This window comes from Oryx dammah, unplaced genomic scaffold, assembly GCF_014754425.2.
Source record: "Oryx dammah isolate SB20612 unplaced genomic scaffold, SCBI_Odam_1.1 HiC_scaffold_5, whole genome shotgun sequence".
Lineage (NCBI taxonomy): Eukaryota > Metazoa > Chordata > Mammalia > Artiodactyla > Bovidae > Oryx > Oryx dammah.
Genome location: NW_024070189.1, coordinates 49,617,307 through 49,629,393, shown reverse-complemented (window position 1 = coordinate 49,629,393; position 12,087 = coordinate 49,617,307). Strand labels below are relative to the sequence as shown.

General features: G+C 43.3%; 1 protein-coding gene across 2 annotated transcripts in view; it reads right to left on the bottom strand.

Annotated features, from left to right (window-relative positions):
- Positions 1-767: 767 nt before the first annotated feature.
- Positions 768-12,087, bottom strand: part of SH3TC2 (SH3 domain and tetratricopeptide repeats 2) — a 55,784-nt gene continuing 44,464 nt past the window's right edge. The window contains exons 13-17 of one of the 2 annotated variants that reach the window (XM_040239645.1): positions 8,669-8,819; positions 6,300-6,422; positions 4,922-5,072; positions 3,378-3,589; positions 768-1,719 (exon numbers count right to left, since the gene is read on the bottom strand). In XM_040239645.1, coding sequence (XP_040095579.1) covers positions 1,528-1,719; positions 3,378-3,589; positions 4,922-5,072; positions 6,300-6,422; positions 8,669-8,819 — 829 coding nt within the window. In that variant the 3' untranslated portion in view covers positions 768-1,527. The remainder of the gene's footprint in view (positions 1,720-3,377; positions 3,590-4,921; positions 5,073-6,299; positions 6,423-8,668; positions 8,820-12,087) is intronic. The other variant, XM_040239646.1, reaches the window with a different exon arrangement.

The window sequence follows — 12,087 nt, the reverse complement described above, 5'->3', positions numbered from 1 at the left end:
CAGATGTCTTAGGTAGAGCTCTGATATTCACATTTCATACAGTCTCACGGGTGATGCTAATGTTGCTGGTCCAGTCAGTGGGCCATATTTGGAGTTCACTGCCTTAGAAAATTCCTGATTCTGTCATCAAAGAACTCAATACTGTGGTAGCCCCAACTGACTCCCCACCTTCTGGAATCCACATCCTTGGTAAATCCTTCCCTTTTGTGTGGGCTGGACCTAGTGATTCACATATAATGAAAAAAAAAAAAAAGCAAAACTAGTTGGATGCCACCTCTGAGACTAGTTATGACAAGACAGTGACTACCCATTCTTACCCTGGCTCTTATTCTTCTCACATGCTCACTGATGAAGAGGCTGCCATGCTATGAGCTGCCCGATGGCAAGGCCCACAAGGCAAGAACCTGTGGGCAGCCTCTGGCCAACAGCAAGCAAGGCACTAACTCCTACTAATAGCAATGTGAGTGAATTTGGAAACATATCCTTCCCTAGCTGAGCCTGAGAAGACTACAGGTATAGCTGATGCCTTGATGGAAGCCCTGTGAGCTACTCTGAGCCAGAGGACCCAGAGAAGTCAAGCTTGGATTCCTGCTTTCTCACAGAAGCTGTGAAATAATCAATGTTCCAAGTCACTAGATGTGTTATGTAATGATAGATAATAGAGATGCTTTGTACATGAGCAACCCTGGACTCGATATGACCCCTTGGTATTTAACCCATCCTTCAAGTCTCTCATCTCATCTTCCTTATTATTAAGGAGACAAATGTGTGAATAAACATAAATGAGCAATGTTTAATAATATACACTATTTACATGTAATTTATGTCATAATGTTCTTAGTGCTCAATTTTTAAGCCATGACCCTGGGGAGGCTTCCCCTGGGTTTTAGGGAAGTTGTGGGGGAGCAGAGCCTCAGGGCAGGATGGGGAATGGTACATCCACATCAGACCTCACCCTCTGTGCACTCCACCTGGCCATTCTGAGGCTGTGTCTTTTGCACTAAGAGCATGGTGAATTCTCACCCACCAGTCCTCGTGACAGGAGGAGTAGCACCTCTACTGGCTGAAGAAAGAGAAGAAAGAAATGACTAGTTTCACAGCTGGCAAGGGGAGTCGTCTTTCCCTGAGAAAAGTCAGTAAAGGGAACAAAGTCCAATCTGCTTGCATTCTCTCCAGTGCAGTGCCTGATTTCTTCACTGAGGGAAGGGGACAGCTTTTCTAGGGGCAAAAGTTCTCATTTTCTCTAGAACTGTGTGTCTAGAAAGTACATTTCAGGGGCTGCATGTGTGGAAGGGCCACAGTCTACTGGAAAGGTTCTAGACACAAAGCCAGAACCCTAATCCCTGCTCCACTATCCATTCCTTGTGTGACTGAGTTGAGCCCACTCCCTCTGGACTGTGCTCTTCCCATTCTGAGATGAGACGATGGGCCAGGACATGGCTTGAACTCCCCAGATTAGTGTCTAAGAGGCTAAGAAGAGAGGTAGCTTCTGACCATGGCAACTGGTTGGAGATGGGACAGCTGTCCTCAGAGGGCCAGGCCCCCACCACTCAGCCAGCGTGCCCTCTCTGAGGAGCGCCCAGAGGGACAGCTATGCCACAGGGGGCTCTGGCAGATGTTGTCCAGCCTGGTCCTAATGATGTCCTGCAGCTCCTCGTCACCAAGCAGGACCGCTGCCGCCAGGGCCAGCCAGAAGTACTCGGTGGCATCGTGCGCATCCTAACCCCCAGCATGGGGGCAGAAAAGAGACAGCATTAGCAGACATTTCCAGGAGAGGCTTGGAGGCAATGCCGGGAAATCTAAGAAAACTAGCTTTTGCCTGTTTGACATCCTTTCCCACCCCTTTCTCCTGGTTCCTTGGGGGAGTTCCCTCACCAAGTCCACAGCTAGGTTCTGTGACACTGCTAACCTTGGTGGCCCTCCTCCCAAGGCACAGGGATGGCCTCTTACCCAGACACAGACAATCATGAAGCAGCATCACCCTGGGCACAGAGCTTTAGGTATATGAATATCACTCAAGCTGACTTGTCCCAAGTCACTCCCTGGGACCTTTCAAGTGTGACCTAAGAGAGAAAATGGTCCCTCACCCTTTTAGATGGGGGCTTGAAGCTGCCAATAATAGAAGGAGAAAAGGCCAAGTAATAGAAGTAGAAACATTCTAAGCCAAGGAATATAGAGAGAGGTCCCCACCTCTCTCTCAGATCCATGATGGCATCTGACTACCAGCTTCCAGAACTACCTGAAACTAAACTTATACCTGAACGTCCCAGTTCCTTAAGCCAATAAATCTCCTTATTTGCTTAAGCTAGTTTGAGTTGAGCTCTTTCCCTTGCAATGCCTAGAATCCTTGGTTGATGGAATCAAATCATACACATTTTGTCCCACTTCCTGGGAGCTGTGGATCAAAGGCAAGATCGCTGAGGGGAGTCCTTCACTACCCCATCGTTTCTCCCTACATGGTTGGGATGCAGAACATATGGTTCTTCCGGTGAGACTCAAAAAGATATGTCTGGTTCTCATTAACCCTCATAAGTCAATAATAAATTCAGACCAGAAACACTCTGGCAAATAAGAAAAAGACAGCAGAGCTGCCCTAAGGGTCTGCAAACAGAAACCACTGTTTCTGTGTGAAGAGAGAAAGGGTTGTGCTGAAGCAGACACAGACATCTGGTAAGGGAAGCCAGTGCCTAGGGACAAAGTTCAAGGGCCAGAATGCAACTGAGAATTACAGACCACACACACAGTTCTATTAATAGAAGTCACTGAAAAAATAAGAAGTTCTGGATTCAACTCCAGCAGAGCAAACAGGAGATCAGGGATAAGATCTTCTCAGGACCTAGGCATGGTTACACTCTTAAGACCCTGCATGTTATTATCTCAAACATGCCAACATGTACCTAGATTTCATCTAAAATATCATTTATAAAACCTCATAAGAAGTGAGTTTCAACTGACTAGTTCATCTATAACATTTTTTAGACATACAGTTAGGAATTAATTTTAATTTTGAAGCTTACAGTTCTTTTGTTCGGGGGTCTCGTGTATTGTTTAGGTCTCATATATTTTCACAGGCCCTGGAGGAGCTCACAGGCACTAGAACATGTGCCCATAGTATATGATAAATGAAATGGGCCCAGAAATCCCAGCAGGGCAAGGAAAGAGAGGAACATATCTCCTCAGCAGAGATGGGAGCCTCTTTGAGGTCTCCAAGCGGGGCTAAGTGGAGACTGTCATTGTGTTCCCAGAGGAGCCACACCCCACCCTATGAGACAATACTCCCCAATTTACCTCTCTCTACTTTACCCTGAAGGCTCAGGGTCAGGGAAGAATACAACTGGACAGCAGCTCTCAGACAGCCTCACATGCCTGGTTCTTACCTTCAGCTGGTAGAAGGTTAGTTGGCCCAGACGATAATACACCTTAGCATAGTATAAGGCCTCCTTGGGGCTCTGCAGGCAGGGTGGACAGAGGGACAGAGTCTTCAGGTAGCAGTCCTCAGCCATCTCATACATGTGCAGGGAATAGTACACAGTGGCCAGACGGTGGAAGGCCACCAGCTCCTGCCGCTGATCTCCTAGAAATTGGAAGACTGAGAGAGATATCCTACAGCCACACACCTTGCATCATTAGTTCACTCATTCATTCTGTACAGTTTAGAGACCCTTTCACTTTTAACTCATGCTTTAGAATCTTGGGGTCTAATGGGTCTATGACTGGTTTTGTCTTTGGTGGATTTACTGTTTCAATAACTAACTCTTTTAACACAAAACAGACTTTTAAAGAGAACAAAGGCTTCCAATTGTATTTTTTGGAATATTTACAAGGTGGCTGTTTGATGCAATCTAAAAACATCACTTTTAAGCTTCAAAGAGCCAAAAGCCAAAGCTAAAAAAGAAAAATCCAACTCTCTGATATGGAAATATCCAGTCATGTGGAATAGCTTGAAAGGGTGAATATATCCTCCTTTCAGCTTCCATCCAAGGAAGGATAAGAATGCTCCAGAGGGAGCTGCCTGGGCCCTCAAGGCCTTCCTAAGACCAGCAGACAGTTGCACAAATAAGGTTTTCTGCTGTAAAGGAAGAGTTAGGAAAAGAAGAGAGAGCTCTGAAGTGCAATTAAACACAATAAAGTTCAGTACCATCCAGATCTCATGCCCTTGAGAATGCCCAGAAGTCCCTTCTAGAATCATCACAGAAGACTCCATTTGTCCTTACATCTAATCAAGCATCCTTTAATAAAACCTGCTTTTCCTCAAGCGTTAATATTTGAGATGAGTTTATCTGAGATGAGTTTATCTTTGTATATTCTGCATCTGCATTTTTTTTTTCTATTTTAGTGACTTACATTGTTTCTCATTAGCTTTTGTTGTAAATGCAAGCTATTTCAGCTACTAGGCGAGTTAGGTTAATGGGAATCTGACTTTCATTTACATTTCAATACCATAGGAAAATACGCACTTGACTAATAATCAACTAATTAAAAAGTTAAGGCACAGTGCTTTTGTAATAGGCCATTAATGCACAGGATAGGATAGGATAAAATACCATATGTGCATAGGACAAAATACCATTTACCCTGGACTCAGAATAAAACCAACAATACTAACTATAATAGTGTGCACAAGTAACACCTATCAAGGACTTGTATACCAAGCACTGTGCTGTGGGTTTCAGCTGGATTATCATTGGTCTTCATAACAACTGCATGCTGTGGGTATCATTTTTAATCCTGATTTGCCAATGACAAACTTGAGGCTTACAGATATTAAATTAAGCCTCCTTACCTGGGGGCTCCTTGACACTTTGACCTAAAGTTTGAACCTATGGAGTCTGACTCCATGGGTATGCTCTTACAACTTTGTTGTCCCTCAGGGAGCATCACCCCTCCCATACAGTACCCCCAGACAATTAGGACCACCTACCTGCAACTGTGCTGAGTCTGGCTGCCAAGGTGGCAAATTCCAAAGCCTTCTCATAGCCTTCCAGGCTGATCTGCAGCTCTGTCAGCTTGTTGAAAATCCGGAGCTCAGTTCTCACTGCCTTCATCCTCCTTGCTAAGGGAACAGCCCCAGTCTGAGAACAGAGGCACAAGGAAACAGTCTAGCTAAGAATCATCAACACATACCATATTCTAGAAGGTTACATTATATCTTACTGCCAGAGACTGAGGGATGGCAGTGACTGAAGCCCAGGAGGAGATGGCACTTCCCATGCATGGCTTTTCTCAACTCTCTCCTGATTCTTGCTCTTGGTTGCTCTGCCCAGACCTCAGAGGTGGAGAACTAGAGGTCATCAGGCTACCCTGAAACTGAGAGCAGGAAAGAGAAGACAACTTTCCTCAAGGCCACATGGGAAGTTACTCACCTTCCAGTTATGCACTCCCTTAGCACCCACAGTGCTAATCTACGAAGTACATACATGGAGTATGTGCGTAGTGTCAGAGAGTCCCCAGGAAATAGTCATTTCTATTATTTTTATTATGATTGTTGGGCAGGTCACTTCATCTCTCTGAGCTTCAGTTTTGTCATCTATAAAATGTGTATGACCATGAGAACCTCAAAAGTCAGAGACGTGTCTTTCATTCACTCCTACCAGTGCCTGGCACATACTGCCTGCTTGATTTATGTTTGATGACTGAATAAACAACTGAACAAGCAAATGAGTAAGTATTGGAATAAGTGAAATTTTAGGATCAAATAAGATAACAAAGCTTCCTAAACTTCAGTCTGTAATGAACAATTATGTTTTTTTACATTTCTACTTAACATATGGACATTTATTTAATTACTATTACTTCTTAAATTAACTGTCTTTTTTTTTCTTGCTTCATTCTTTGCAATAATATCTGTGAAATCATGCATTTGATGAACTGGTATTATACATATTTAATTTTTTAATATATTTTAATACATAATAAAACATAGTAAAGCAAAAGTGTTCATCCATAGACCAATCATCTCCCACCATGCCATGAACATAGAAACATTCTGGTCGACAAAGACATGTGCTACAAACTGTATAGTACCATGCACCCAAAAGTTGTCATTATTATGGTATGTTCTCTCAGGAAGAATACTTTATTTATCAACCACAAGAGTGATAGAGCTTATGAGCTCCTTCTTTGAGAGCCTGCTGGACTTAAGAGAGGGAGAGCCTGTAGGCACTGAATGAAGAAAGGAAGACAAAGAAATACCACCAAGAGAGGGGAACGGGGCCCCAGGCCAAAATCCAAGTGAACCTGCCTACATTTGTGCCACAGCCTGGCTGGGGATACTGCTGACTATGCAGCCCATGACTCACTCGGTAATACTCCACCGCACGATGCCTGTGGCGAGTCCCGTTGAAGAACACATCACCCGCTTCCTCATATAGCTTGAGAGCCAAGGAGGGCTCCTCTGACTTCAGGGCTTTCTGGATGGCTGCCTGGGTGGGACAGAGACTGCTGTCAAAGGCGGAGAGAATTTCTGAACGTCCACAGGACTGGCAAGAAGGACATCCTGACCATCTAGCTTAACCCTCTGTTAAAGTCCCCTGAACCTTAAATGACATGGAGATGAGATCATTTGATGATATGATAAGTTTACTTTGACGGCCCTAGAAATGGTTTTCAGCAGCACAAACATCTTGTAATAGTTGAATATTTGTTTTAATGTGTTTTAGAGAGAAAAGATTAATAATACATCAATAGATAGCTAGAGGGAAACTTGTATAACACAGGGAGCTCAGCTCAGCATTCTGTGACAACCTAGATGGGTGGGATGGGGGAAGTGGTTGGAGGAAGGCTCAAGAGGAAGGGGAATATATGTATTATAGCTGACTCACATTGTTGTACAGCAGAAACCAACAGAATATTGTAAAGCAATTATCCTCCAATTAAAAATTTAAAAAATTAAAAAAAATAATACATCAAAATCTCTGATTTTAGATAGCACTGTTTAATGTAAAAAGTTAAGTTGATTTGAAGTTGAGTCAAAGAAAAATAAATAAATAAATAATGGTACAGAGGTACTGGCTATGGCAAAACTATAAACGTGATGTATAAATGACTGAAGTTTGGAAAAAGTGAGTTCATCCGACACAGTTTCCAGACGGAGAAACAGGCTCAGAATAAGAGTTTTAAGTTTACATCAATAGTTAGTGGCAAACAAATGCCAGTGTCCTTGATTCCATTACCCTTCTCCTGGCCCTTATGATCTCTTTATCTCAAACAAGCTATTTAATTTTGCACCTAAACAAAATGTGATGAAGACACAGAAGAGAAGAATGTACCATACCTGCAGCACAACTACAGTATCTCAAAGATCCTTAGGTAGAGAATGGTTTACCTCAATGGGAATGACTGCAGAACATCAAGGCAGGTGGTAGTCTAGGGTCAGGGGTACCTGGGACCAATTCTGGTCTGTGAATTACAAGGCCAAGGTCCCTCAGTTATTTTTATTGCATATACAGATACACAAAGATAGAGGCAGTGAGATGAAATCCTGGAGTCAGGAGTTCTGCCACCAAGCAATGAACAACCCCAATAGCCCCCTCTGGGCCTTTGTCTCCTAGAGAGAAAAGACAAGACCAAATTGTCTGTTCTCCAATAATTCTTCCACTTCTAAAATCCCAAGGCAGAATAGAGTCTCTGAAAGAAAAATCTTTAAGTCATACTGCTGGAGAGCAGTTTTAACCACTTACTAGCTGTATCACTTTAGGCAAGTTACTCAGCCTCACTGAGTGTTGTCTGTAAAATGTAAATTTCAATAGAAACTCCTGCATTTGTAATGAGGATGAAACAACATCATGCATGTGAAGTGTTTAACAAAGTCTCGCATGCAAAGTAAGCCTTCAAACAATGTTATACAATCATTATTAAGAATCAGTGGAAGCAAATTTGTGTGAGTATAAGTAACAGAGTAAGGGAGTTGGGTAAAGGGGAAGAAAATGACAAATGGGAAGGAAGTGAAGATTAACAGGCATATTTTTGATAGAGTACATCTTCTTATATACCATCATAATGTCAGTATTGTACAGATAGTGATAATGATGATGATGAAATACCATTTATTAAGCATTTACTAAGTCCCATGTACTTAGTAAATATTTACGTACATGTGTTTACTATGCAAATGTTATACTTAATATTTACTAAAGACAGATCCCCTCATGAAGAAACTGAGGCCCAGAGAGCTCAGCTAGGTCATACGGTTCATAATCAATGGCCCTGTGATTTGATTCCAGGTCCATCTTTCTTTAAAGCAGAGGTACTTAATCTACACTATGATATACTACAGATGTTAAAGGTGTGCAAAAAAAATCATAAGAAAATAATGATGTTAATATACTGCAAACATCGACCTTCTTTACCTCCCTGAAGTCAAGCTGTGTGTTGAGCTTTAGAAAGATGGATAAAACTGCCAAGTCAGATGAGCAAGTCTCCCATCATGTTCTTTGAGAGCTCACACATGCATATGGAACTCAGGGACTGGCCCACAGCTGCTTGTATTTAGCCTACCAGATTGCCCTGGTTTCCATCTTGAGTCCAGGGAGCAGCCTAGAGTTGACTGTCCCTCTAAGAGCTTGACAAGAACATCACCTCTCCCTAGTTCCAGCTCACCACTTTGGAGGGTATAGCTGCTCCCACTCCCATGGTCCAGGCCAGCAGATAAGCTCTGCTGGAGACCTACCTGCAGGTACAGCTCCACCAGTTCATCTTCCTGCATGAGGTAGTGGAGTCGCCCAGCCCCAAGCCAGGCCTCAGCAGCCTTGTCTCTCTCCCCCAGGTCAATGAAGATACGCAGGCTCTCCTTGATGCAGGTCAGGGACCTCCTGAGGGACCTGGGGATGAACATGGACCCATAAGGTATGAGGGCTCAAAGAGACCTAGAGTCATTCAGCACAGGAGGACACTGAAGCTCTAGTGGGGAAACAACATTATTTCAGATCACACAGGGAGATCTGCCTAAACCAGCTGTGATCACGTTCCAAACCAGCTGTGATCTGGATCTGCCTAAACCAACTGTGAGACCTTGAGAAAGTACAAAATATCTCTGTGTCTTGATTTCCCCATCTGCAAAATGGAGATATAATTGTACCTGCCTCAGAGGATGCTTATGAGAAGTAAATGAGATAGAGTGTTTTGAACAGTGCCTACCATAGAGTAGGCACTTGATAAACTTTAAATGTTAGTTATCATTTTTATGATTACTGGCCCATGATCCAACCATCTTTCCATGACATTATAACATTTTTCATAAGAACCTAACACAGTGGATGACAAATGCATACTTACTGAGTAAATGCACAAAAGAATGACCATAGTGGTAACTGTAAATCATTAAAAAGATTTTGATGTTTGTATAAGAAAAATCAAAGGAGGAGGAAAGTTTCGGTGTTTAACAGACTACTCTTCAGTTATTTGGAAATTGTTCATGTAGAAAACTGTTCCCCTCACGTCAGGGATTAATGAAGAAATGAGGCGTAGGTAATAAAGTGTTGCACAGGTTCAGAATTCCAGAGCAAGAAGGAACACTTGGCATCACCAACTTCAGCAGTAATTAGAATCATCTAGAAACTCTTTAAACATGCATCCACAGGCAAAGTCATCACCTCAATGTGTTGACATACCATGCTAGCCTGGTACACTCTAGCTCAAGCAGCAGCATTTTGTCAAAGCTCCTTATCAGCTACTATTGTGACTCTATTGTGCAACTTGGGTTGAGACTCTCTCCTTATTTCATAGGGAAAACGGGCCCAGAGATGGGAAGTGACTTGCACAAGACTGCACACCACACTGGGGAACAATCAAAGGCCAGAACTCCATTCTCCTGAGTCTCAGCCCAGGACTCATCCCACAATACACATGTTCTTCATAGTGTGATTCATGACTCACCTGTACCAACATTACCTGGGTTGCTTATTAAAAACAGACTCCCAGAGATCTCTCAGACTGACTGAATCAGAATCATCACAGTAGCAAGCCAGGAATCTAAATTTCTAAGACACACCCAGATTATACTACTGTGCACTGTAGTGTGGGAAACACCAAACCATGCAAATCCTTCTAGGAACACTGACCATTACCAACTAAGTCTGTAAATAGTTAGGAGGTCCTTATCAAACATGGTTCCATCTCATGATAGGCAACCCAGGCCCCAGGCCCCAGGCCCCCTTGTTCACAGTGATGGAAATAAGCATTGTTTTTGACTAATAAGGCCCTGATTCATCTTGGCAACGAGGCAGCTATTAGCCTTCAGAGAAACTGCCAGACATTTGGCCCTTGTAAGTCCTGAGAAGAAAGAACTCTAGTTCTCTGCTGCCCTGCTTCTGATATAATATTTACTGACATCAAGGATGGGCAGTGGCCATTCTCTGTCAAGAATCAGAATGTCAGATTTGCTGCTGAGATTGTGCTGTGAGCTGAGAAGCTGCACGCAATGCTGAGGTGGTCACCAACCTCCCTGGCCTGGTAACCACAGGCCTCCTTCACTATAGGAAGCCCTGACCTTTTCTCACCCACTCTGTACCCCTTAAATGCCAAGCAAGGATAACAGGTCTACAGGCCTGGCCTCCACTTCTCCCCCTACTCCCACTGTAACAATTAATGAAGACAGGACCCATACATCTCATCCTGGGATATTCTTGGGATATGGTTATTTTCTCCAAACCCCCAGGGAGCAGGATGTGGGTTATCACAGAGAAATCAACTCACAAGAATGCATTTTGATATTAGAATTTTTCTCTCTGAGCTCACTGTGACTATGAAAGAGAGGAGGTCAGCGTTCCTCAAAAAATACTCCAAGGGGGAAGGCAGGAGTTAGAGAGACCCAGAGGCTCACATAACTCTATCAACACTCCATGTGCATGGATTTTCCAAAGACCACTGCTTCCACCAAGACTTATACCTGATTCATGACTCCAGTATAAGACAAGCACCTTGTGGTCTAAAGTTGGGAAGTGGTCTCCAGCTTCCTTGCTTCTTTCCTACCACCACTCACCACCCCATGTGTTTACATCTACCAGTGGCTATGCTATATCACCCACAAGATGAGTCACTAGCTTGGTCTGGAATGTCCCAGCATGCCAATTCTTACAGTCAACACCTGCAGGTTCTAGGTGTGGCTCAGCTCCCAAATCAAAGAAGTAAGGAGAACAGCTGGTAGAAGACTGTGAAATCAGTCTTGATCCCAAGTCTCATGAATTCCTAGCCAGCTATGCCCAGGCCCTGTCATAGTATCTCCTCTCCTCTTAAACACTCAGTTTTCTCTTTTTCTCATTTTTTTCTGCCCCCCAAATTCAACCTCTGCAGCTGAATCCTCGTTTCTTCCTTCCTGTGTGGATATCAGCCATGAGTCTGTGGTGAGGTGACCTCAATATCCCTGCCTTCCCAGACTTCCTCCTACCAACCCCTGCTGGGGTTTTCCAGATCCCTGCCCTGCCTGGATGAATGTTGGACAGAGCTCTGGCCAGAGCCCAGCCTCCACTAATTGGTCTCATCCAATTTCCATAATAAGAACTGCCACTCACCAGGGGCTGACCCTGGGCCAGGTGTTGGGATACAAATTTTCAGTACACATCCTTTCATTTAATCTTCAAGAAATCCCCAGCCATGAAAGTTCTTAGCCCATTTTGCAAATAAAGAAACCCAGGGGTCTTTTAAAAAACTTGTCCATGTTTTCATTCCTCATTTCTAAAGCTTTATGTGTAGCTTTCTGCTGTTTTGTCTTTAATAACAGCACTGATAGTAATTGTTACTTATGATTTATTGAGACCTTAGCATGCACTAGGGGCTTGACATGCATAATTTCATTTAATCACCACAACAGCACTAAGGGAACAGTATTATTATCATATCCATTTGCAAATGGGAAAAATAAGGCTTTGAAGGGTAAGCAATAAAGACCAGGTAGTAAACTCTGTTTAAACAAGGATATAACCCTGAGAATCAAATTCCAGAGCTCCCCCACAGACCCTCAAACAGTGCTCAATTTCTGGCTCAGAAATCAACTGTGGAAAGGCTTTTGTTTCTTTTGCCGCTTTAACAACTTCAAAATTTTGAAGGACATAAGCAACCTCAACCCTTGAACAAAGTGCCCCCATTGGAAAA